The following is a 27,961-nucleotide window of genomic DNA, read 5'->3' as shown; positions in this document are numbered from 1 at the left end:
TAGATAGATAGATAGATAGATAGATAGATAGATAGATAGATAGATAGATAGATAGAAGACAGACAGTTTGAGGTAACAGACAGGTATTTTTATTTTATAATGTTTTAACTTTTTTACATGAAGTTTGCAGTTGAGGGTGTATGTGAAAGTGAAGCAGTGCAACAAGTGACCAGCCCACAAACCACATCGTATCTCTCTGTCACACACACACACACACACACACACACACACACACACACACACAAACACACACACATGTGGCAGCGTGCGAAAGAGGAAGAACGTTACTCTGTTGAACTTTGGGGTTCAGTGGACTTCCGTGGAAATGAAGAAATGTTTCCGCAGCTCATTTCTCCTGCTGGCGGGTACGTCGACCGTTTTATCTCGATTTTTTTAGATTTCCTACCAAAGATTGCTCAACCAGGTTCGTTTTTACTAGTGCTATAAACTAAGCTTGAATGTGAAAAAAAAGAAAGAACTGTTTCTTTATGTGCAGTATCAGTCACGGGTGTGCTGCTGAATGCTGAAGTCTATGAGAGGGGAAGTGAAGGTGAAGCTGCGGTCATCAAGTGTCCGTACCGAGAACACTATAAAAGTTTCCCAAATATTTCTGTAAAGGAACTTATAAACAATGTCAGACTCTTATTAAAACTGATGGTAAGACAGAGTGGGTGATTGATGGAAACTTGTCTCTGAATGACAACAAGGAGAAAAACATGTTTGTGGTGACCATCAATAACTTGAGAGCAGGAGATACAGGAAGGTACGGCTGTGGAATCGAAATAACAGGACAAGACCCGTTCACTGTCGTCCATCTGACGGTGATAATGGGTACGGCTTATATTTCAATATCAGTTCTTTATGTTTGACCTGATAAACTGTGTGTTGAACGATAAACTGATTGTTTGTTTCAGCTGAAAAACCTCGTTTATCTACAGCTAAGACCACCGTCTCCACCGTCCCTACTACGGGTATGTGATTGTATAGATGTTCTGTATACATGTATTTTAAAAAACATCTTGTTTAATTAATTAAATAAAAAAACTTTAGGACGTAGTGAATGATGCACACACACATCCCATCAATTCCACACTGAGCTGTTATGACACCAGTGTGGTTTAAGACGCAGTTGCACCTCTGTTGAACATCTGTAGGAAAAACATGGCACACAGCATTTAAATCAAGTGTGTGTGTGTGTGTGTGTGTGTGTGTGTGTGTGTGTGTGTGTGTGTGTGTGTGTGTGTGTGTGTGTGTGCGCACATACGGGGGTGAACAGAAATGCCCACGTCAACAGTCATGAGCAGTTCTGGAGGTGCGACAGCCACGACAGGAAGTTCCACCCAATCCACAGTGTCACTTTCACTTTCAGGTAAGAAGGAAAACAAAAGACATACAAAAGATCACATAGATCAAACAAAAGATCCGTAGTTTAGTGAAAGTTCTAGCACTCATCTCGGAGAACAATAGACCATGAAGTGATCATGTGCATCCCATCATGCCTACAATTTACCTAATGGTCACTTCCAGGATGATACTGTATGGTGTCAGCCGGTACCTTGAACATGGTGCCAGTGTCCATCACCGGTCTTCCCAGGCACTGAACCCGAATTCGGTAGATCACCTTTGGGATGTGTTAGGAATTGTGGGAATTTCTCAGCATGAAATCTAAAGGAATTTGCATGTTGTGATCATCTCAACATAATGTTTCCAATATCTTGTGGATTCCAGGACATATAGATTTGTCGAAGTTTTTGAGATTAAAACATCAAGACATGAGGGTCTAGCCAGGTTTTGTCTCACCCTTTGTGTGGTCATTTCATGTATAATGATCAGCCATAACATTATGACCACCTGCCTACTATTGTGTTGGTCCCCTTTTGTTGATAAAACAGTCATGACCCCTTGATCATCAACAGAATGAACTTCTTCAGCAGTTTGAGCTACATGAGCTCCCACAACCCTGTCCACGGTTCACCACTGTTCCTTTCTTGGAGCACTTTTGATAGATTCTGACCACTGCAGACCAGGAACATCTCACAAGAGCTGCAGTTTTAGCGATGCCTTGAATTTGACCCAGTCGTCTAGACGTCACAATTCGTCAAACTCGCTCAAATCCTATGATTTGAATCAGCTGTGATTTTTTAAGCCGTCCTCAGACATCTTGGGTGGTAGATGACCTGTAAGACTGGTGGTCTGAGTCCTTACAGGGCATGCAAGACAAAAAGAGCAATCGTAGGCAGGAACCACACCCTAATGATGTTATTATTCAATTTAAGGAATCAAACTTCTTATCAATAATGATTCCGATCAACATTTTCTTTATATGTTTATGTTTAGACGTGTTGATGTACACTGGAGGGGTTTTTGGTGCAGTGCTGCTGGTGTTCATCGTCACTTTCTTCAAATGCAGAGTGATGAAAGATTGTGAAGGTACTGAATCATCATCGTTTCATAAACAAGTTAAAAACACTTCAATCAAAAGTAATCTCTCTCTCTCCCCTCTCTCTCTCTCTCTCTCTCTCTCTCTCTCTCTCTCTCTCTCTCTCTCTCTCTCTCTCTCTCTCTCTCTCTCTCTCTCTCTCTCTCTCTCTCTCTCTCTCTCTCTCTCTCTCTCTCTCTCTCTCTCTCTCTCTCTCTCTCTCTCTCTCTCTCTCTCTCTCTCTCTCTCTCTCTCTCTCTCTCTCTCTCTCTCTCTCTCTCTCTCTCTCTCTCTCTCTCTCTCTCTCAGGCACAACTTCTCCCAATACACCAGACACCATGAAGGTTTGTATGTAATAATTTACTCAATAAAATCACTTTAAAATCACACACAGCTATTCTTTTCTCTTTTCTTTCCATCTTTATATCATTTCAGGAGGTCAGTGTATATGATGAGATTCAGCTCAGCAGTCCTGCAGAGGAGAATCCCTCAGAAACCCCGAACCTCATATCCAGTCCTTCTTATTATCCAGAATGCAAGACGATTTACTCCATAATAACCAATCAGAAGCAAGACCCACACATTAGTCTCTCTCTGCCGTCCAGTCCTGTGTCCTGCGGTCCGAACCTGCACAGAGACTCTACTGAAGATCTTCAAGAACCCAAATACAGCCATGTGGAATTTCGAGATGCTGGAGACTTGAAACATTTCATGAAATACAACGATTTATATTCAACTGCACAAGAAGCTGTTAATAAACCAAATCCGATCTACTCAGAAATCAGTGTTTCAAAAACGGACAGTGATCCTGATCATGCGGATGCCGAGACGCCAAAACAGGAAACATCTATATGATGGATTTGTATTGTTTCCAGTGCAGAGACAGTTTCATGATTTTGAAGTGATTCATTAAGAGTCCGTCTGCTTCAGTGAGAGAAGTGATGATGGACATCCTGCAGAAAGAAACAGAGTGAAAGTTGGATTTTTTGCTCTGGTAGAGTCTGGTAGAGTTCCAAAAATGAAAGTTCTGAGAACGAGAAGTTCAGTCCTACCTCGAATGCATCAGTTTTATTGCGTTTCTATAAGAGCTGACAAAAATAGCGCACGTGTTAACGCAAATTCATTTTAACAGCACAAATTTTACTAACACGCATTTTCCTTTCATTATTTTCATAAGTAAATATAAATCAATAAATCCAAGAGAGGCGAAATAAAAAAAAATAATGCACCAAACATGTATTCATGATGTCCTTTCTGTATATAAATTATATATATAAACATAAAAAAATAGAAATATGAAAAAAATTATAAAGAAAAAAAAATGTTTATCACTAAACATTTGGTTAACTGATGCGCAAATCACGCACCAAAAACCGCCATGATTCTTTTTCTTTATTGGCGGTTCACATTATTAAGTAGAATAAGGAGCAGTAGCGCCATCTACTGTGGTAATTTATCAGAGTCTTAAATCCCTATTCCCCAGACCACAAATCGCCATGGTGCACACATCCGGTATTGTTTTATTGCTTTCTGTTTCTCCTGCCATGTAATGCTCTGCTTGTGGTTTCTGTAAATGATGGACCGTTGTTTCGGATTCTGCCTCAGTCTATTCTTACTGGTTTTGTGATTTATAGCCTGTATTTTCATTTTGTGATTTTGCTCAGTTTTCTACCATTTTTTTACAATTCTGAACTGTTTGGAACTGTTTTACTCCATTAATTGCTTTCTGCACCGATTAAACACTGTTTTCACCAGACCCTGGTTTGAGTCCTTTATTTTGGGTCCTCCCTCTCTGACAGAAGCTTCTGCTGGAGATGATGTATGTGTGTGTGTTTGTGTGTGTGTGTGTGTGTGTGTGTGTGTGTGTAATGAGGTGAATATCAATGCTTCTGCTGGAGATGATGTATGTGGAGTGTGTGTGTGTGTGTGTATGTGTGTGTTTCTGCTGAGATGATGTGTGTGTGTGTGTGTGTTTCTGCTGAGATGATGTATGTGGTGTGTGTGTGTGTGTGTGTGTGTGTGTTTCTGCTGGAGATGATGTATGTGGAGGTGTGTGGAGGTTTGTGTGTGGTGTGTGTGTGTTTCTGCTGAGATGATGTATGGAGGTGTGTGTGTGTGTGTGTGTGTGTGTGTGTGTGTGTTTCTGCTGGAGATGATGTGTGTGTGTGTGTGTGTGTGTGTGTATGTGTGTGTGTGTGTGTGTGTGTTTCTGCTGAGATGATGTATGTGGAGGTGTGTGTGTGTGTGTGTGTGTGTGTTTCTGCTGGAAATGATGTGTGTGTGTGTGTGTGTGTGTGTGTGTGTGTGTGTGTTGGTTTTGTGGTTTATGTGGACATTTGACCTGATTACGTACCGACATTATGGGGACATTTGGGATTATGGGGACAGGACAGGTGTCCTCATAATTCCCGCACTGTGGCTATATATATCTATACTAGAGGAGCTGAAATTCAAAATTTCAGTCCATGTCCATTATACCACAAACACCGAAACTGACTTAACACAGTGTAACTTTGGAATTTCGTAGTGCGCCCTGTAGCCCGGAGCCGGTACTGCAATCCGTTCACACATGTGTGAAAATTTGAGCCTTCTGATTGGCTAGCGCTGATTGCCATTTTTCGTTCTGTGATTGGCTGAGACCTACGTCAATTATCCTACGTGTTCCTTTTAAGGGCGGAGTTTCATTAGACTCGGTTTGCCAACACATTGAACAGCCATTATCCAGCCCTTTAAAAGCCAGGTATGATTATAAAGTTCATAAACTTAATGAGTAGACTATTGATATATTCCAAGAGCTCGGTTCCTTGTTGTAAATTAATGTTGTAAGAAATATTTCATTGGAATCTGGAGATTGGGGTGAATTTAGCCTTAATGCATAAATTAAAGCTGGCTAGTTAGCAACATTATCAATGGTTAGTTTTAAAACCTGAGTTGAATAACTAATTACTGATAAATCTTGTACCGAATGCGCACTGTATAAATTTGGGTTTAGTGCGTTTGGCCGAATTAAAATGAAGGGAAATGTCTGTATGTTAGCATGGATGCTAGCTAATAATAGTCAGTGCTGATAGCCGCTAGCTGATAGCCGCGCGCATCCTCGCGGCTCTTTAAACGCGTTCGCTCCGGCCACAGAGCGCGTGCAGTGTTGTAAGGTGAGCTGCTGGGCATACAGCACCCGGACTGCTTATAAACTACTGAGAACTGCTTTTAATTATTTTATTTATTATAAGGCTGTATGCTATTTAATGTCGCTAGAACATCACTTCCGGTTAGCGCGTGCAGTGTTGTAAGGTGAGCTGTTGTACACACAGCACCCGGACTGCTTACAAACTACTCAGAACTGCTTTTAATTGTTATTATTTTGTTTATTATAAGGCTGTATGCTATTTAATGTCGCTAGAACATCACTTCCGGTTAGCGCGTGCAGTGTTGTAAGGTGAGCTGTTGTACACACAGCACCCGGACTGCTTACAAACTACTCAGAACTGCTTTTAATTGTTATTATTTTGTTTATTATAAGGCTGTATGCTATTTAATGTCACTAGAACATCACTTCCGGTTAGCGCGTGCGACCGGAAACAGCTGAGTGCGTGCGGCGCGGGAGTTACATGGCTGAGTTTGGAGCGGTGGTGAGGGTCTGAGTGTGAGATAGAGATGATGGTACAGTGTGTAAACACTGCTGTATCACTGCGAGGGTGTAAATAACCCCTGATACTCTTCACTCATAACTCAGTAATACTGTAGTCAGAAGTAAAGCAGAATGAACACATCAGAAGTCTGATATCTTTGAGTGTCAGTGTGATGGAGAGTTTAAATCCCAGCTCTCCTCAGCATTGTCCCATGCTCTATCACTGGACATGTTTTACATAAACACCACTTATATTAACAATTTAAGGTTTTAGTTTAAATAAACACTCATTTCTGTGGGGAAGAACAGCATCATTTTAACATGGCTGAGATGAAGCGCAGAAGAAGAAAAGAACATCCAAAGCAGGAGACGGAGTATTACACATCTGCTGGGAAAGACAAACCTGGAAATATATAAATTCAGATAAAGGTAAGGGTCCATTCACACATGCCATCCTATGTTCCTTTTGACCTAGACTGCTTTCATTAACAGACAGGGCATTAGGATAAAACTGGTGTGAAGTTCACGACTGGATTAATATTTCATTTTTTCTTATTCAGGGTGTGGAGTATTCAGTTCAGTCCCTTTTGATGAGGGAGACCTCTTTAACCTCGCAACAGCAGACACTCTGGCAATCATCGAACACAGTAAACAGGTAATATATATTTTTTTACAGTTGTGAAATTATATTGAGCTCTTATTATATCTTATAAATCTGTATGTACTGTGTATGCCTGAGACCTGTTTCATTGTATATCAGGGCTTTAGTGATTTACATGTGTTTTGTGTTTATTGGCGTGTGTATGTAACAGACATGGTTTAGCAGTACACTGGGTATATGGGGACGTTGTTGTAATGTGATAGTCAATGTACATAAGCAGCTGTGTGTATAGTGTCTGACAGAAACCTGGTCTCGAGGGACTTCACTTTATAAAGTTATTGTATGAGCACCATTAACTTTATTAAATTAATTTCTCTTAAATTTGCATCTTATAGATGTAGACTTACTGACTATTGTACTTCCTTATCCCTCAGAGGTAAGGGTTTGTTACAGAAGCACCAAATAGCAGATGTGACCTGGGTGATTGTATATCATGAGAACAAAAGTGACCCAAATATTATAGTATAGTTAAGGCAGCAATGTTCTTGCTGGGTGTAAATAATATACCATATATACAGTGTGCTTTGCTAATGTACTGTATATACAGTGCACTTAAAATCACCCCAAAAGCCTGACATAGACCTTATAGAGTATCTGTAAATGCAATAGTAAAGGAAGTGGCAGATTGTTGTTGCTCTAATAAAAATAAAAGGAATATTTGTTGATTCAATCTTGGTGGAAACTACTGGAATTTTCACAGAAACAGTTTTATGCATAGTCATTTGTAGAACTAGCAGTTCTGCAAAACCTAGTATGTCGGACTAAATACTAAGACCTTGTTTGCGATTGTTAATAATACAATTGCTGGTGATCCAAATGCTTTTTTTTAAAAATATTTCTAAACATACCAATCTGTTTTAAATTAAATGTTTTGTGTAAAAACTTAGTTTTATGTATCTTTTGAAATTAATGTCTTGGTTTGATATGGTTGCTAATGCAGTAAAATTAATTGCATTAAAATGTGACTTAAGTATCAAATACATTCTAGGGCTACTTAATGTTTATAACAAATGTGAGAAAGATTTCTTGTTTCTGTTTTTAGAATGTAGCTGAAAACATTAGAGGTTACTGCAGTAGATGAGTTGGAGGCTGCTGATCCAGGAGAAGAGTGAGAAAAGGTAATTTATAAAAATCATATTCTGATTATTTATTCCCAAAATGTTGCAGGTACTTTGCATTGTTTTAGTATGTTTTTATCAGTACGTATTGTCTCTCTTAGTCACTGGGAGAGATTGACTGGATGGGTGAACACTATCTGTGAACCATGTCTTGAGATCAAAATGACTGAGATTTTGTGTGCAGTTTTAGGTGCTGGGGTTAGGATTGAGTTAGTCTGTGTGTATGTAGTGTGTATGGCTGAGACCTGTTTTATGAGAACACTGTGTCTAATAAGGACATGCATAGACCATCATGTAAGAGTCCTCTACCAAAGGAGTATTAGTGTGTCCGTGTGTTTGACAAATACATGGTATATCAGGGCTTTAGTGATGTACATGTTTAGTGTTTATCTGAGTGTATATGGAACAGACATGGTTTAGCAGTACACTGGGTATATGGGGACGTTGTCAATGTACATAAGCAGCTGTGTGTATAGTGTCTGACAGAAACCTGGTCTCGAGGGACTTCACTTTATAAAGTTATTTTATGAGCACCATTAACTTTATTAAATTAATTTCTCTTAAATTTGCATCTTATAGATGTAGACTTACTGACTATTGTACTTCCTTATCCCTCAGAGGTAAGGGTTTGTTACAGAAGCGCCACATAGCAGATTTGTTGTACCTTGTAGTAATGTGATAGTCAATGTACATCATCAGCTGTGTGTATAGTGTCTGACAGAAACCTGGTCTCGAGGGACTTCACTTTATAAAGTTATTGTATGAGCACCATAAACTTTATTAAATTAATTTCTTTCAAATTTGCATCTTATAGATGTAGACTTACTGACTATTGTACTTCCTTATCCCTCAGAGGTAAGGGTTTGTTACAGAAGCACCACATAGCAGATGTGACCTGGGTGATTGTATATCATGAGAACAAAAGTGACCCAAATAGATTATAGTTAATGCATCATGCGTATTATTATATTGCTGGGTGTCAATTATATGGGTGCAAATTAATAGAGAGCCAAAAGATTATGAAAAGTAAAAAAATATTTATATATTGTTAATTATGTCCAAATGATAGTCCAAATGTGTTAACCTGGTTAAGAAGATGCTACAGCCAGGCTTACATTGTCTGATTTTTGGAATAACTCCAATATTTTACTGCTGTCTGTACATCAGATAGTCAGTGGAATGCGAGCGTAAATTTGAAACGTTAGTGAAGCTAAATGTATGTTTAAAATCAAAAATGCTTTGAGAATCTAATTGGTTTGTGTCCAGCCTAAAGGGAGGTAATAGCCATTAAAATATCCCTGGACAGGTCCATATAAAAGCATTTAGTTTTGTCTATTTTAGATTACCATTGTAAAGGGCCAATCTAAGCCTAAGAAACAGGATTCAAAAGAACTTTGTGAAAAGACAAAAAAGTAAGGTTGCCTGATAGACATTATTTTTGTCATAAGAAATTCTGTTAAATAATTATAAACTGAGTATTTGTTTTGGTTATGTTTTTAAATATGTACTGAACAGTATCTTACAATAACAAAAACAGTTCTTGAACAAAAAGAAAATATGACAAAGGTTTATATTGATAATTTGTATATCATATTACTGTTCAGTAGAATATACAAAAACCTTGTTATTTTATCACCTCAGCTTTGAAATTAAAGGTATGCATTTAAATTGTAAAATTGAGTCCTTGATATGTCCTGTGTAGAATTAGGCTAGTATTAAGGCATCAAGATAAATTGGTGAAAATCTTTAATGTTATGATTATTCAAATCGATGAGCTTTTAGTTACAAACGAAACATACAGTAGTATTAATTTTGCATCTGCTTTTAAGATAAACTCAACATTGATGCTAGTGATGGAAGTGACTCTGAGAGTGGGGCTGATGCTGCGAATTTGGATGCTTCCTGAAGACACCAGCACAGATCAGTAGGTTTTCTAACCTGTTCTAACCATGTTTAATATGCGCCATAATATGTCAGTCCACACTGCTAATGTACTCAATGATGATTTCTTTTTTACAGGGATGTGAAGCAATCGGACACCAGAAGAGGAAAATGGTTTGCGTTGCATTTTTTTAGGTTATGATTTTTCAGGATTTTTCAGGACACTTTTTTCAATATATTAATTAGCAATAAGAATTTATATTACAAAAGGTAACATTATTCACATTTATTTGCTATTTATAGTCCTAAACAAACCTCTGCCATCATACCTCTTTCACTTACTGTCTGTGGTTATGTTTGCATACACTCATTGATACAATTGAGTTCTTCGATGTCCCATCTACATTTATGGCAATAGCAAACTCCCATTCCCAGAGCGACGTAGAAAAGCTTTGGAGTTCCCATCAAGAAATGTACACACCAGGCATAACGTTATGATCTTATAACGTTATGACTAGTGATTGAATAACACTAGCTCTTTATTATGGCAGCTGATCGTGGGTGGGATTTATTAGGATTGTAATTAGCTTTACAATTTTCCTCATTTTAAATTGGTTTAAGTGTCTTTATGTAATTCATTTGTATATCTAGCTCTCTGCAAGCTTTATATAACACTGAGCATTTTGGAGATTTCACTATGCACTAAACATTCAAATATCTAAACATCTTGGTTATCAAATTTCATTTATAATGGGTTTTTGGTTAGTTTGTTTATGAATATTTTGCAGAGACTAAAAACTCTAAAAGAAGTCCCGAAAACTACAAGGAAAGGACTTGTTCTTTTAAGTCACTGATGTCTTGATAGTGCACCATGCTGTCAAGTCTGTGTTTGTGTGTGTCAGAGGGCCAATAAAACATGCCTGTCCCTTCAATACTGTGTGATGTCTTGTTTGTGTATTGTTAAAACCAATGTCCTGATAAAGCCCGTATGTCCTTACAAACACTATTTTTGTCAGAAGGCGGGACATTCCGAGCAGGTCCTCATATACAACCATAATGTCAGGTCTTTATATAAATTGTTTAAATTTGTGTAAAGTAATTCTGAAGTGAAATTTGTTTTCCTCAGAGCTGATTAGATTTTTTGACATTTGTAGCATCACTGTAGCACAAGGGGAAGGGTGGGTACCTTTAAACCATGGTACAACTTGTTTACCAGGCAAAGTCCACCTAATACATAAAAACCAGTATGTGTGTGTGTGTGTGTGATTCTGCTGGAGATGATGTATGTGGAGGTGTGTGTGTGTGTGTGTGTGTGTGTGTGTGTGTGTGTGTGTGTGTGTGATGTATGTGGAGGTGCAGTTGTGGCTCCAGTGAAAGGAGACGTGTTGAATTGTGATCATTGTGTTTGTTGCTTTAGTGAAGATGTTCATTGTGACTGTATGAGATCCTGTGTGTGATGCAGCTCTGATCTACTGCACTTCTCTATAACACTGATGATCTCTGTAGACGTGACGTCACAATGATGGGATTAAAAGGTGGATCGGTTCAGATTAGACATTACTTAAGGTTTAGGGGGTGAAATACACGGCCTGCAACTGTACACAGCAGATTCTGGAGACTGCAGGAGCATTTGTATTTTCAACCATTAAACTCTGGTTAAAGATTTTAGTCTTAACGGTATGTGATTAGCATTAGATTATTTACCAGCTGCATGATTCTGAGATTAAGAAGTGAATCCAACATCACAGTTATCGTGTTAGAAATGATTTAAAGTGTTGATTCTGTGCTGCGTAAACTAAAATGAGGAAACCACATGAAAAAAAGAACAGGGTCAAAAGATCACAGAACACACACACACCCACACACGCACACACACACACACACACACACTCACCCAACCCTAACCATAACCACAGAAACCGAAACAGGTTTTTCCCTTTTTCTTTTGCTGCAACCTGTAAATTATGGTTATGCTAAGATATAAAAGCACACACAAACACACACTGAGTTTCATGATCATTATGTGCATCATTTTTTATTCTTCCTGTCTGTGATATATTCTAGTTTAATGAAAAGATCAAAACGTTTCTATTTAGGCGAATCTAGATCACAAAACCCTGAGCAGCAGTTACTAATCATCACCATAAGAACCTGCATGAAAATACAGCTGTCTATCCGTACAGACTTCTCAGAAGACACCGCGGTTAACAATCATGGCCACCATGGATTCTTCCTCCTTCTACTCCACAGGGCTCTCATTCACTCATCAACTGATCAATTCATTCCCGACTTTGCAAAGTATACGCTGATTTAAAAACACATAGGCATCTGAACACGTCAATAAAATACATTATTTTTCTCATAAACTGTTCATATTATGTTCACACACACACAAACACACACACACACACACACACACACACACACACACACACACACACACACACACACACACTCTCACTTCCTCTGATCTCTGCCCAGCAGTCTGGACTGCATCCTGTTCTGAACACTAGTCTCATGTTTATGTAAACTCTGTCTTTATTCTACTATTTTGTACATTTGTTTTTTTTCTCTCATCCATCAGCAGCATCATGAACTTTATTGCTGTGGCTGCGATTCTATTTGGAGGTGAGTAGCTTTTATTTCTTTTCTCAGATTTACACACGATGCACAAATAATTGACGAAACAAAATCCAAAAACTCATTCTCACGTGTTTAAATGATGATATATGAAGCGACACACAGAGATAAAGAGATCAGATTTTGCTATAAATTCGCCTGGTTTTAGTAACGACGTAAGAGATTTATCCGAAACACAAAACGTGAGAATTATAATGTATGTTTTTTCCTGCATAATGGAAATCGGTGATATCAGTGAGACACGTCGATCACACCGATCATATCTTTCACCCGGGAATATAAACGCAGTGTAAAACATTTAACTCTCGTCCCTGATCAGTCACTCAGTGAGCAGTGCAGTGAGTCTGTCATTACAAAAAGGAGTTTTTCACCACACTGACTGCATTTCCTTTAGAAATCAAACATAATAAACAGAAAAATCAGTCACCTTGAGACCAGCTAGAAACATCCCTCTGTTATTCTTCTCAGCCGTACCCAGCGTGATGCCTGGAGGAGTCAGAGTGAAAGCACCACTAGGAGGAAACGCCACCATTCACTGTTCCTACGACCCAGGAAGTGAAAAGTACCCAAAGTACTTCAGTAAAGGTCAACAGAAAACAGAACTTGTGAGACAGGACCGAAGATTAACATGGTCTCGGGACTGGAGGTTCTCTCTGGAGGACGATACGGAGACGAGGGTATTCACTGTGACTATGAGGAACCTGAGCGTGGATGATGCTGGGGTTTACTGGTGTGGGGTGGACAGGTGGATATCTGACATTCAGACTGAGGTCACCCTCGATGTGGTGCAACATGTAGTGCACGATGAAACCACTCAGAACGGTGAGAACCGAGAGCTGATATTTGCACATATATTTCTATTTAGTTTGAGGACAGAACTTATACTTCATATGCATTTCCTCTTAGGCAGCTTATATACTGACTTGTTGCATAGACAGAAAAATAAAAAAAATGAGGGTCAGAGGAAGTTCAGGTGGGTGGTGTAACAGATCTCACTGGTTCCATGCAGGAAGAAAGACAGACAGGTGATTTTTTTAACAAGCACAGCGTCTTTATCACTTTCGCCCTGGCATTTTCCGCTCTCATTTACACTCCCCCCGGTTCAGGACACCTTTCCTTTATTCTTCTTTATTCTTCTTGTGTCTCATTTGCTCGGAGTCTGTTAAGGTTGTCAAAAGTGGAAACATTAAACGCCATCTATCTCTCCATCTTTAGTTGTTTGTATAGATGTTCTATTTTTATCTATTTACATTTTTTCAATATTAAAAGCAGTAATGAACAGGACCTTTAGGAATAGATTTATGTTGAGGAAATGAATGTTTGTAGCTATTATAGGTAAGAACATGGATCAACCTGTTCACATACAGTCCATTCCACTTTAATGTAACTATAAGTGGATAAAAACACCTGGTGTTGTTCTTTATTTAGATTTTCAGCCTCATTGATAGCTACCTTCATGTTGTCTCTCTTTCTAACATGTTCAAGTTAAAGCTCATGTCACATGGAGAAGTTAATGCTGTAATAACATTGATTGTGGACTCACTGCAGCTGCACCTCCGACTTAGAAGCAAGTGTGAAGAAGTAGCTTTGAATCTTCTCTAGAATGTGTCACGCATTTTATCCACTCTCTGTTTTATAGGAACCACACAAAGAGACACATTTTAGAAATGATCTTTATGTACTCCAAATTCACCAAAATACTGATCTATTGTGTGTGTGTGTGTGTGTGTGTGTGTGTGTGTGTGTGTGTGTGTGTGTGTGTGTGTCTGTGTGTGTGATGAACGGCAGTGCCAGGAATTAAAACAGACACCACAGGAAGTTTCACTGAGGATACAGTGTTTTATTCACCTACAGGTAAGAAGCAAAATAAAAACTTCATAACCACAGAGAGCAGCTGAACAGTTCAGACTTTCATTTACAACTTCAGCACTTATCCAGAGCAAATGATCTTCTTCTTTCAGCTTCTCCACAGCGGATCAGCCGTCTCCGTACCCCCCTGTCCTCTACATCTGCCTCTTTCAACCAAACTACTTCCTCCTTGTTCTTCCTCTTTTCCTCCTTCCTGGTGGCTCCATCCTCAGCATTCTCCTACTGATATACCCCATGTCTCTCCTCTACACATGTCCAAACCATCTCAATCACACCTCCCTCACCTTGTCTCCAAAACATCCTACATGCACTGTCCCTCTAATAAACTCATTTCTAATCCTGTCCATCGTCGTCACTCCCAACGAACATCTCAACATCTTCAGCTCTGCTACCTCCAGCTCCACCTCCTGTCTTTTACTCAATGCCACTGTCTCTAAACCATACAACATCTCAGGTCTCACCACAGTCCTATAAACTTTCCCTTTCACTCTCATAGATACTCTTCTATCACAAATCACTCCTGCTATCACTCGTCTCCACCCACTCCACCCTGCCTGCACTCTTTTCTTCACTTCTCTAACACACTCTCCATTACTCTGCACTGTTGACCCCAGGTACCTGAACTCCTCCACCTTCTCCACCTCTTCTCCCTGAAACCTCACCACTCCACTGCCCTCCCTCTCATTCACACACATGTACTCTGTCTTACTCCTACTGACTTCATTCCCCTTCTCTCCAGCATGTACCTCCACCTCTCCAGGATCTTCTCAACCTGCTCTCTACTCTCACCAGTAATCACAATATCATCTGCAAACATTATAGTCCACAGAGACTCCTGTCTGACCTCGTCCATCAACCTGTCCATCACCACTGCAAATTATTATTATATTTGCCCCAATCCTGATGGGCCTGGAAGGTTCTACTTGTGTAAAGAGTTGGAGTTAAATGAGACATCAGAAGTAAAAGAGAAAAGTAATAAAAGGGTTATCAAGAAAAATGGTTGGGTCTGGAAGGGAATGAGAGTAAAAGGAGATGTGACATTCTTATCTGATCAGTCAATTCTCAAGTTTGGGGTTTGTCTTATGTTCTGGCCACCAAATGTCCTTTAACTGTCCCTGCATGTTGCAGTATCCATGGGTGCATCTACCTGAAGTTCAAACTTATTACTTTTTAAAAAATGTAGAGAATTTACAAGTTGTATTTTTTTCTTTGTACAGGAATCGGTTTGTATGTTGGAGGGGTTTTTGGTGCAGTGCTGCTGGTCTTCTCAGTCATTTTATGTGTCTTTAAAGGCAATGAAGGTACAGAATAATCCTCTTCATTATATAAACTTATAAAGCTATCAAATTAAACATCTCTCTCTCTCTCTCTCTCTCTCTCTCTCTCTCTCTCTCTCTATCTTTCAGCTACAACATTTTTCAATACAACAGTGAACATGAAGGTCTGTATGTATTTATTTACTTTAGAAACCATTTTAAAAAACACAATCTTAGCTTATTTGTTTATTTCTGTATCATCTCAGGAATTCTGCAAGTATGAGGCAACACCTTACAGCAGTCCTGCAAGTGAAAGTCTTCTAGAAACCACTGTTCTGTATAAAGTTGTCCACTGCTAATTCTTATCCAGAATGCAGAAGCATATACTGGTCTAGTGGTTAGGCTGCGGCGCTCTCACCGCTGCGGATCAGGTTCGAACCCCGGTCAGGGAACCGACCTTAGCCGTTAAAAAACCTTAGTGCCGGTCCCAAGCCCGGATAACTGGGAAGGGTTGCAATAAGAAGGGCATCCAGTGTAAAAACATGTGCCAAATCAAACAGTGTGATTATGGACACTCTGTGGAAAAATGAGTAAAAGTTGGATATTGTCCTCTAGTAATGGAGTGTTAGAATTTCATACATTTCAATAAAATGAAAACTTAAAGAATTTCAAATCACATGAGTCATTATTTTATTCACAATAGAACATAAAGAACATAACAAATGTTTAAACTGAGAGAATTTACACTTTTCTGCACAAAATGACCTCATTTCAAACGTAATGCCTGCTACAGGTATCTAATAAAGGTGACACGGGGAACAAAGGGCTGAAAAAGCCAGAAATGTGAAAATATTCAGCTGGAAGAACATCGAGCAACTAATCAAAGTTAATTGACATCATTTCTGCAACATGATTTAGCTGTAAAAGGGAGGTCTTACAGAGGTCTCTCAGAAGTAAAGATGGGCAGAGGTTCTCCAATCTGTTAACAAGTGCATAAAAAGATGGAATACTTTATAAATAACGTTCTTCAACGTCAAATTGGAAAGACTTTGCAAATCTCATAATCTACAGTACATAACATCATCAAAAGATTCAGAGAGACTGGAGAAATCTTGGTGTTAAAGGGTTAATAAATGGGTTCAGGAATGCTTTCAGAAACCAGTGTCGGTAAACACAATCCGCCATGTTATCTGTGTGTGTGTGTGTGTGTGTGTGTGTGTGTGTGCGTTGCTGATTATATGCCCTGTAAATTGGAAATAGAATTGGAAACCACATGATAAACATAACAGGGTCGAAGATCACACACACACACACACACACACACATACACACAGACAATCTCACACACCCATCTCAGTTCCTCTTGTCTCTCACCAGCAGTCTGGACTGCATCATGTTCTGAAAAGTTTTGTCATTGTCTTTATTTTCGTTACTCTCGGTTATGTAACATTATTTTACCTGGTCTTTTATTTGTTTTGTTTTTTGTACTGCTTTTTTTTTACATTCGTTTTTTTCTCTCATCCATCAGCAGCATCATGAACTTTATTGCTGTGGCTGTGATTCTATTTGGAGGTGAGTAGCTTTTATTTCTTTTCTCAGATTTACACACGATGCACAAATAATTGACGAAACAAAATCCAAAAACTCATTCTCACGTGTTTAAATGATGATATATGAAGCGACACACAGAGATAAAGAGATCAGATTTTGCTATAAATTCGCCTGGTTTTAGTAACGACGTAAGAGATTTATCCGAAACACAAAACGTGAGAATTATAATGTATGTTTTTTTCCTGCATAATGGAAATCGGTGATATCAGTGAGACACGTCGATCACAGCGATCATATCTTTCACCCGGGAATATAAACGCAGTGTAAAACATTTAACTCTCGTCCCTGATCAGTCACTCAGTGAGCAGTGCAGTGAGTCTGTGATTACAAAAAGGAGTTTTTCACCACACTGACTGCATTTCCTTTAGAAATCATACATAATAAACAGAAAAATCGATCACCTTGAGACCAGCTAGAAACATCCCTCTGTTATTCTTCTCAGCCGTACCCAGCGTGATGCCTGGAGGAGTCAGAGTGAAAGCACCACTAGGAGGAAACGCCACCATTCACTGTTCCTACGACCCAGGAAGTGAAAAGTACCCAAAGTACTTCAGTAAAGGTCAACAGAAAACAGAACTTGTGAGACAGGACCGAAAAGTAACATGGTCTCGGGACTGGAGGTTTTCTCTGGAGGACGATACGGAGACGAGGGTATTCACTGTGACTATGAGGAACCTGAGCGTGGATGATGCTGGGGTTTACTGGTGTGGGGTGGACAGGTGGATATCTGACATTCAGACTGAGGTCAACCTCGATGTGGTGCAACATGTAGTGCACGATGAAACCACTCAGAACGGTGAGAACCGATATGTTGTTTAGTTTCGTGTAAAGTCTTTTCATCCTTCAAGTTCCAAGAGATGAAACATCTAACATGTACACACACCGAGTCACCAAATGTGAAATCCTTCTGTCAAATATTGATGCATCTACTCTAGTATTTAATCCAAACCCAGGACTCAATACATCAAACGTACTTCCTCTTAGTCAGCAAAGAAGGACTTTTTGGATAGAAAGAAAGAAAAAAAAACAGTCAAAATGAGAGTTCAGGGGAAGGTCAAAAAGGTGTTAGACAGTCTTGCGTTATATTTTCGACATGTTTTCTTCACACTTGTTTTTTTCTTTTTCTCTGTAGCATAGCCCACTAACTTGAACTCTGCGGTTAGAGTGAACACTGCGCTTGAATTCACTCAGACTCCTATAATCTTTTAGATCAAACAAGCTGGATATACATTTTTTTAACAATTAAATATCACTGGCAGCTTCAACATGGTGATAATCCACAGCAGGGTATGAGGTCTTACACACTTTTATTACAGTCAATTTGAGTTTCTTATTTTCAGACACTGAGATCTGGCAGTCAACCACCGAACCACAGGACCAGCAAAGCACCATTACAGGTGACCCAATGCAAATATAACAGTTCCTCATTTCCACTGACACACACACTATACGGACAAAAGTTTTGGGACACCTGACTGTCCCAGCGATTCTTTCCCAAAATGCAATCGCAAAGTTGAAGGCACACAATTGTACCTGGTGTCTTTGGATGTTGTAGCATGAAATCTTCCCTTCACCCCAAACCTGTTCCAGCATGACAATAGCAAACTCTATGAAGATCTGCTTTGCATGGGTTGGAGTGGAAGATTTCCTGCTACAGAGATCCAGCCTTGTTCAACACCTTTGGGAGAAATTGGAACACTGCACCTCAGGCCTCCTCACCTTCTCACCTAGCTGACTTTACTAACATCCTTGTGTCTAAATGAATTATGATAAGCACAATCCGAAATCTAGAGCATCTTCCCTGAAGAGTGAAGGGAATCAGAAAAGAAAATGTGGAATGCGATGCTCAAAAAGCACGTATTAATGACCAGGTGTCTGCAAACTTTTGCCAATGTTGTGCATTTAATCCATGAAAGTTTGAAGTCCAGTTTTACTTCTGGGTACATTTCAAATTTAGTTCGACACAAAGTCTACTAACTGGAGTCACGTTTTTTTATTGTATATCCAAATTAGTAGCACTGAACAGGTTGTGAGTTCAAATCCCAGGCTTGTGAATCTGCCACTGCTGGGACCTTGGGCCCTTGAGCAAGGCCCTTAAACACATTTGTATAAATTAGATAAATGTAAGTGGCTCTGGAAGTGGGAATCAGCCAAACGCTGTAAATGTATAGTGTTTGGGTAACTGTTTCAGATTGTTGATGATTGCGCTCACTGATCGAGACGTTGCTCTGATAAGGGCGTCTGCTGAACGCCTTCCATGGATGTGGTTTTGATCGACCTGTTATCAAAAACCCACATCTGTGAGCTCAAACCACATCCTGGGCAGCTGATTCATGATAAACAAAATGAGGGTTTTTTTTATATATACAAAACATCATTTCTACCAATTCTATATTCTATTTTTTTAAAGTAAATAAACCTTGTGCACTTTCTATTGCAAACCTTTAAATTATTTACATCCTTCTAGCATGAGGAAATGAAACATATTACAGTTTCACAACATGCACAGACGCCTCACTTATCGTCTTAAAAATAAGTTGGATTTAATGTGATAACTGGGGGAAAAACCTGACGTGGTAAAATAACCAGCATCAAATCCACAGGCTGTGAAACCTGCAGTCATGAGTGTATCTTTCATTTTTCTATCATTTCTTCAGAGAAAACTCAGCATCTCAGCCTCCCACTGGCTGTACTTTTGCTGCTGTGTGGAATCATGAGTGCCGTTTTCTTCATTATGAAGAACAGCAAGGCACAAGCAGGTGATAAAACCAAGTACGCGCTCATCTTACATTAGTTACGTAAAACTTTTGCATTTAATGGACAAGCTGTTTTGTGTCCTGTAGCCTCCACAGCGCCTGGAAATGCCACCGAACCTGATGGGGTAAGTGATCCCTCGACATGCTTGTCTGCATATTATGATCATAATGTGTGTGTGAACATAATCGAGACGGATTATGATAATTGATTTTTAATAAAGTGTGTTCAGATAATGTCAGCATATACTAATAGTGATTATATACTGTATATATAAAATCACTAAATATTTAAATATATACAAATATATAAAATATAAAAAATATATCTATATATATCTATATATATCTATATATATCTATATATCTATATCTATATATATATATATATATATTTTTTTTTTAAATGAGCGATACTTTAATATGAATTTGTGGATGAACTGATTATAGTGTGTGTAATTGAGCACAGGTGTGTCCGATTAACGAATGAATGAAAGCACTGTAGAATAAACAGAGGTAGAATCGGAGGTAGGTTCGTCTGTTAATGTTTAGTCCCTGCTGGTCAGAGTTGTTGTGTTCGACTAATGTATTTACCAATAGAATATGTTTTCTTTTTAAGGATGGCTCTTCAGCCATTACCGAGACCCCGGAGGGCGTCTACGCTACTGTACTACACTGCAAACCTGCGGCAAACCAGGACTGCGCCAGAGAATCTGCACCACAACACCCTGATGCGGTGGTGTATTCTTTAATTATGCAACCTCCACAACTTCCTGTTTATTCATCACTTTCTCCTTCAGAACCTGAACAGAAATCACAGCTGCTCAGTGACACATCTGCTTTCTCAGAGGAGTCACATGATGTTTACTCTACTGTCCAGTCACACTGAGGCAGCATTTCCTTAGTTTCTATCTTTTGTAGGCTATTAGCACAGCAGAAGTGTTTGCTAGAATCGGATGTGATTTGTCTGTTCGAGTGATTGATCAAAATACTAATGAACACTTTTGTAGCTAGTCGACAAATTTGCTTAATTTTGCGATACTAGTAAAAAAAAACAAAAGACGTTTCAAAATAAAACATAAAAAGCTTTTATAAAAAATATTTAAAAATATATTTTTAGTAAAAATTTAAAACAATAAAAACGTGTATAACTTTTTTATAACTTTTTGTGAATGCTAAAATTCTTTGTGTGTCATCCATTTTGCCTTTTTTTTTTTTTTTTTTGCCTTTTTTTTTTTTTACTTTAATCCATAGTCACTGGGTTTATTCTAAACTTCACTGAATAAAAATATGTGAATCTTTTTTCAATCGACAATTAAATCTATAAGTTTATAAGGTCAGTTTCTATTTGATGCATTCAATCATAAATGATGTTCTCCAGTCTGTGCTGTCTATTGATTTTACAATTTTATTTTAAACGTTAAACTTCTTTTAAGAACAAAGAAATATTTTATAAATAATAAAGAAGAGAGGAAGAAGAAAATAATTTGACATTTATTTTTCAGAATTAAAATTGTATTTTATTTCTATAACATTTTTATATTTGTATAAAATACATGTATTTCTCCTGTATTTGATCGGTGAATCTCCGAATAAAAGCTGACACTGTACACCAGCGCCCCCTATCTGTACTTCTAAGTTTCCACATCATACATCTGCACATCTTCTGTACATCTCTGTATTCCACATATCACAGTTTTTATTTTATTTAAATTCTTTTTCTTTTAAAATTTGACATTTATTTTCCAAGCTTATTATTATTATTATTATTATTATTATTATTATTATTATTATTATTATTATTATTATTTAAGTAAAATTGTCATGAATATTAATAATAATAATAATCATCATCATGATCAGTTTATGTAAATTGGACCACATTGGGGAAGCTGAGATCGTATATAGAGGAATACTGTCTCTAAATGAGGAATTGAAGTTTTAGGATAATGAGAGCGAGACCATGTGCTGAAAGCGAGAGAGACACAATTCAGCAGCACAGAAATCATTTCACTCTCTCTGAATGACTGCAGGACTGAAGACTGTAATGGATCATCTGGACAAGAAAATGAACCTGCTACTTATTTACACCTTGTACATGATTACAGGTCTGATCTTTTACTTTTACTAGCAAATTCATAAGTCTGAAAAAGTCTGAGATGCAGTTAATAGTCCTGTTTCTGTTTTAAATGATTATTCTGATTAGGTTTCATAAATGACAGAGAAAAGTGCTCTGTTTTATAACATGATTAGGATCAGGAGAGTCTAATAGAGGACTTTTTATTATTCAGCAGCTCGAGTTGGCTGTAAACAACAAACAGTGACTGGATATGAAGGAGGAAGTGTGATTATAAATTTTGGTTATAATGCTCAGTACATCAATCACACAAAATCCTGCAGTAAGTTAGAAGGACAGAATGGCCAGAACAACAATTGTCAGGAAAAGAAATGCGATCTTGAAGGAAAATACTTTGCAGTGGACGACACATCGACCAAAACTTACAGCATGATGATTAGAAATTTAAGCATGGAGGATGAAGGAACGTACACATGTGGAGTGAAAAACCAAAGTAAAGTAAACAAGTATATCGTGAGACTGGTTATAAAAGGTAAGATTCTGCATTTTAAAATTAGGCCTATTATTAGAATGATTTTAATGAATATCACACACCACTGAATTCTGAATTCTTGCTCCAGATCTTTCAAATATGTCCAAACTTTCGAATATATTATCAGTTCTATAGTAACATTTTGATGTTGTACGCCAGGCTGATGTTTTGCACGCCAGACGCTGTGATGGCTTAAATATGTTTGTGTAATATTTTCAAGTATTTGTTAATATTTTCTGGCATCTCTAGGATGGTTGAGTTTTTGGTTTAGTGGGAAGATTCTGATATTTTAGCCTTAACTTATAAAAACTGATGTGGTTTTGGTCTGGTTTCAGACTGACTTGATTTAATCGAGCTCTGGTACATATTCTTTTATTTTCCATCACAAACGGATACAATGGATACTTATTTGTGTAAAGCTGCTTTGAGACAATGTCTGTTGTGAAAAGCGCTATACAAATAAACTTGACTTGACTTGAATGGAGTTTTAGTGCCACATAATAAAGAAAATTATTAAATATCTAAGATTACATGCTTAAAACATGTGGCATTATTTTGAGAAATTCAGACAGATATAAAATCAGTCAGACATTGAGGAAATTGCTTTTTTGTGCAGTCAGAAAGGGTTTCTCACGACACTATGAGGATGATGATCACAACAGTGGCACCCAGCTTTTTATTTTTATATTGTTATGACTTTAATCTTGTAAATTTGTTTATAAAACCTGTGTACATGTTCACATTTGTGAACACAATTTTTTATTATTATTATTTTAATTATTTATTGCATATTTACAGATGCAAAAAAACATGATCAAATTGATTTTTATTACGTCTCTGTTGACTGAATTTAATATTATCTTTTCTTCTTAGAGCTTGCAGTTGTTTCGGGTCACTATTATAAAGAGTCACGAACAGTTCATCCTGGAGCTGTTGTTACCTTCAACTGTACTTATCCAAAAAACCTTGATGGCATAAAAAGTGTGTACAAAGTGACCAGTCAGGGCATCTACCCCATCACATTCACTAATTTAGACCATGAGATGTATGATATTCATGTCTCCGTTAGCGACAGAGTCATCAATGTGAGCATCAGCAATGTGACGGTGAAAGATGAAGGACTTTATCTGTGTGGAATAACAATAATGATAAATAATTATTCTTCCTATGCATCCATCTTCTGTGAAATGCAACTTCACGTAACTGGTAAGAATCTGGTCTCATTATTTTTTTTATGAACAAAAAATCAGTCCTGAGATAAAACAGTAAGATATGAAGCTCCTGATACAAGAAACCAATTTTTTTTCTCTCAGGTAACTGCTTCAAAATTGCTGTTGTTTAAATGTCTAGTTTAGGAAAGTAGAAATAACTTAAATTGTTAGATGATTATAAGGGCTGAGAGTAGAGAGCATCAGTAAAGGATTGAAAAAAAAAATAAAAAATCAGTAACCCAAAGGAAGTAAACACATACACTTCCATATGTAGCATGTGGTTACTGAGCATTTCCTCATTCATTTGTGCTGTTTTTCTATTTAGACCTTGCTGGACAACATACAGAACCTGCAAGCACACCCTGTAAGAAATCACTTTCTACAAACATCTTTCCATGTACTGGTCTCACGATCAGATTCAACTTTCAGTTTTCATCTTTCTGTGTCATGTAGCTCCAGGATCTTCAAACATCTTCATCACTGTGTATGTCATTGTGGCTCTGCTGCTGATCATAGGAGTTGTGATGATCTTCTACAAACGATGTTCCAGGAAGGTGAAAGGTATTATTTGAAACACGAAAACAAATCACTCAAATATCAATGTAAATAATATAAATTGTCTTTGGAGGTCTTTTTGGTGATTCCTACATGTAATTTTGTGCTGGTAGGAGATTCCTCGCCAGTCGATGGAGGAAACCCAGTGACCGAAGAGGTCAGTAGGAGAGAGAGGAGAAACATCTCATTTATTTGGTGTAATGCAAAGTTTACAATTCCAATGGGAAAAAACGACTGTTCTTTTAGGGATTTTTGTAAATTAAATGGAAAATCTGACCTGATAAACTGATTGATTTATTAATTGATTGATTGATTGCCCATAATAAATTCCCCAACTGCATACTACTTTACAAATTATGAAATTAAAATATAATGTAAAAGTCTCTCTCTCTCTCTCTTTCTCTCTGTCTTTTAGAATGCCTGTTATGCCTATTATGAGGAACCTAAAGACACACTAGTTGCTGCTGTCTATGCCATGGCCCAAAATCCACAAACTCATCCCACCTGTCTAAAGATGTCTGCAGCTTCATCTCCAAACACCGATGATTTTTACAGCATGGCTGAACTTCCTAAAATAGAAATAAACTCCTACGATTTACCCACTCACCCCTGCAATTATTTAAGTACCCCCTCCAATTTACCAATTAACTCCTCCGATTTACCCACTAACTTATCTGATTAGTTCACTAACCCCTCCAATTTACCCTTTAACCCCTCAGATTTATAATCTAACCCCTCCGGTTTGCCCAATAAACCCTCCGGTATACTCACTAACCCCTCTAATGTGCCCCTCAGATTTATAATCTAACCCCTCCGATTTACCCACCAACCCCTCCGGTTTACCCAATAAACCCTCCGGTATACTCAATAACCCCTCTGATGTACCCTCTAACCCCTCAGATTTACAATCCAACCCTTCCGATTTACCCAATAAACCCTCTGGTATACCCACTTACCCCTCTGATTTACCCACTAAACCCTCTGGTATACCTACTTACTCCTCTGATTTACCCACTAAACCCTCTGATTTACCCACTAACCCCTCCTGTTTACCCAATAAACCCTCCGGTATACCTACTAACCCCTGATTTACCCACTAAACCCTGTGGTTTACCCACTAACCGCTCCAATTTACCTAATAAACCCTTCGGTATACCCATTTACCCCTCCTAAACGTTCCGGTTTACTCACTAACTCCTCCTGTTTACCCACTAAACCCTCTGATTTACCCAATAAACACTTTGTTTTACCCACTAAAACCTCAGATTTACCCACTAAACCCTCAGCAACTAAATACTCTTATTTACACACTAATCACTCTCATTTATCATCTTATTTATCCACTAATTTTTGAATTGTCAGAGGATGTGGGTGAAGAATCGAGTTTGTTGTGGTTTTCTGTCTGATCAAAGTAAATGACAAATGTTGCATGAATGGTACAGGATATTCTACAACGTGTTTAAAAATCCTAAAGCAAGAATATTAGCATATTGTTTAAAAACACGACCTTAGAGAAGTTGTAGCAGCGTCGCACAACTGCTTACCTGCTTCACATAAAACTGACAATAAAACATGGAAGTTTTATGATTCCGCTATCTCAATTTTTATGCTCCATCTATCACTAAAAATACTAGTAACTAAAAATCATAAAAAATATATTTTTCTATTGTAAAAATTGTACTGCATAAATTTCATTCATTTTGCTGTTATGTTACATAAATATTGTTTTCATTGCAGTTTTATTTCTATTTTTCCGCAAGATTTAAATGATAAAAGCTATTATATATATATAATAATATAAGGTATGACATGTGCTGTTTGAATTTTATATGCATGAGTGTAAAAAGTAGAAGTCTAGAGACAAAGAGGGGGAAGGATGGAAAAAGGGATGTTAAAGTAAAACACTATTTAGTTCAGAGAAAAGAATTGTACCCAGATTGTAGCGTGAGGAAGTCGTGTGGACATCAGCTGAAGAAAAGCGTGACTTTAACATTCCTATTCTCTCCAGGTAAGGGCTAAATTTAGCTTGTGTGCTGCTGCTGTTTTGTTATTATTGTAAATGATAGGAGTTCGAATCCAGAGCTAAACCGGTGAGGTGTTACAGGATGCATGATGTGGAGTTGAAGAACAGCCTGAGGTGAAGCAGAGAGCATTAAAATGGTGGCACACCTAACTGTGGATTTCCACCACGGTCTTCTCCTCGCATTGACACTTTAAAGCAGTCGTTGATGTTTGCAGAACAAAACTGATCAAACGGATCAAAACGGTGCTTTATTTATCTGCTTTATTTGATATACGTCTCAGTACATCTGCAATTCTGCCGCTCCGAATCCCACAGAGGGATAAATTAATGGCAGAAGATTGTATATTACATTTTTATTCGAAGGTTTTTTCTTCAGTTTGTCAAATTAATTTAGTGCATCGATCCGTATTCACTGTAGAAGTTCCACCACATGCACAACTCCTCTATGTGACTCAGTGAGGTCAGGAGGAAATGTGTATAATCTCCATCTCGCTCTGGATGGAACTGAAACTGGATGATAGAATAGTTAGAGGTGTTTAAAAGCAGCACATTCATTTAGATTCAGCTGACAAACGCAAACTAATTGGTTTGTTCAATGCTTTGAAATCACAACTGAATTTCCAGGAAATTGCAATTCAGTATTTACACTGACTTTCCTGTAAATACAAAATAATGACTATTTTATTAAGATATAAGTTTTAAATATAGAGAAGTACCACATGCACTTCTTCACTTGATGAAATCACAGATGAAATTAACAGCCAACAAATCGAGGAGGTCCACCACGCTACCAGTTCCATTTACAACAACAGGTAAAGTGAATCTAGAAGTTCATTAAGAAATGTTTTTGCTTTTGTTTTAGTTTTTTATAATTATTTATTTGTGTGTGTGTGTGTGTGTGTGTGTGTGTGTGTGTGTGTGTGTGTGTGTGTGTGTGTGTGTAGCTGTTCCCCATGCAGCTCCAGATCTCAGAGTGGCCATCATTCTCGTATCAGTCTTTCTGTTTTTGTGATTAGTGGTATCTCTATCTACTTCTATCTTAAATGGAAAAACAATAGACAAGGTAACCCTGATTACTTCCCAGTCAAATCATATTGGAGATTGTACCGAGGGTTTATTGTTGAGGCAGCGGAATATTACCTTTGCGCTTCTCCACAGGTTCCTCTTCTAACGCAGATCAATTAAATAACAGACAGGTGAGTTATAGTTACGACTCTGATCATTCAGTGTGCTACAGATACTTTTTTATATATATTTTATTTAATTTTCTCCAGCTTGAACATACTGCAGAAGACTATGAGGAGATTAAAGAGTATAACCTTCCTGCGAACTCTGTTTACAACAACACTAAGATACACACTGATACTTCAGATTCTCCTTCTGGGGTAGATATAATGCCTAGCCTTATAAAATTCTTATTTGAGGTTTATTAGTTTATTCTGGAATTATTTATTGTCTCATTCTATTAAATTTCTTTTTTTTTTGTGTTATAATTTTTTTCAGCTGGAATAAACTACAGAGAAATTGGATCTAGAGATATGTAGTGCTAACAACATCACAGAGGCAGCAGCGGATCCCTCATATCCACCTGAAGATCCCTTATAGTCACTTACAGAACTCTCACATCCACCCTCAGATCCCTCACATCCTCCCTCAGATCCTTCACATCCACCCACAGATACCTCACATCCTTCCTCAGATCCCTCACATCCTCCCTCAGATCCCTC

The 27,961-nt window shown here is 37.9% G+C and overlaps 2 protein-coding genes across 3 annotated transcripts; both read left to right on the top strand.

The window, feature by feature from the left end:
• Positions 1-325: 325 nt before the first annotated feature.
• LOC124378578 lies at positions 326-20,950 on the top strand. Its single transcript, XM_046838308.1, is given in 19 exon segments — positions 326-365; positions 497-595; positions 598-831; positions 915-971; positions 1,277-1,369; positions 2,338-2,430; positions 2,729-2,763; positions 2,855-3,269; positions 12,762-13,169; positions 14,136-14,201; positions 15,434-15,517; positions 15,623-15,657; positions 15,739-15,819; positions 16,762-17,044; positions 17,526-17,879; positions 18,424-18,480; positions 19,741-19,842; positions 19,927-19,964; positions 20,456-20,950. Coding segments are annotated over 19 exon segments (2,844 nt in total). The 3' UTR covers positions 20,726-20,950.
• Positions 20,951-21,844: 894 nt separating this feature from the next.
• LOC124378392 lies at positions 21,845-25,833 on the top strand. 2 transcript variants are annotated; one of them, XM_046838059.1, is made up of 7 exons: positions 21,845-21,944; positions 22,131-22,445; positions 23,319-23,651; positions 23,982-24,020; positions 24,110-24,217; positions 24,325-24,368; positions 24,627-25,833. In XM_046838059.1, the coding sequence occupies exons 1-7, from the start codon at positions 21,860-21,862 to the stop codon at positions 24,891-24,893; spliced, it is 1,191 nt and encodes a 396-aa protein (XP_046694015.1). In that variant the 5' UTR covers positions 21,845-21,859; the 3' UTR covers positions 24,894-25,833. The 2 variants fall into 2 exon arrangements, with proteins under 2 accessions (XP_046694015.1, XP_046694014.1); XM_046838058.1 differs by having other exon boundaries at positions 22,128-22,445.
• The last annotated feature ends 2,128 nt before the right edge of the window (positions 25,834-27,961 follow it).

The sequence above is a fragment of the Silurus meridionalis genome, chromosome 24 (genome assembly GCF_014805685.1).
Source record: "Silurus meridionalis isolate SWU-2019-XX chromosome 24, ASM1480568v1, whole genome shotgun sequence".
NCBI lineage: Eukaryota > Metazoa > Chordata > Actinopteri > Siluriformes > Siluridae > Silurus > Silurus meridionalis.
This window is presented reverse-complemented; position numbering and strand designations above follow the sequence as displayed.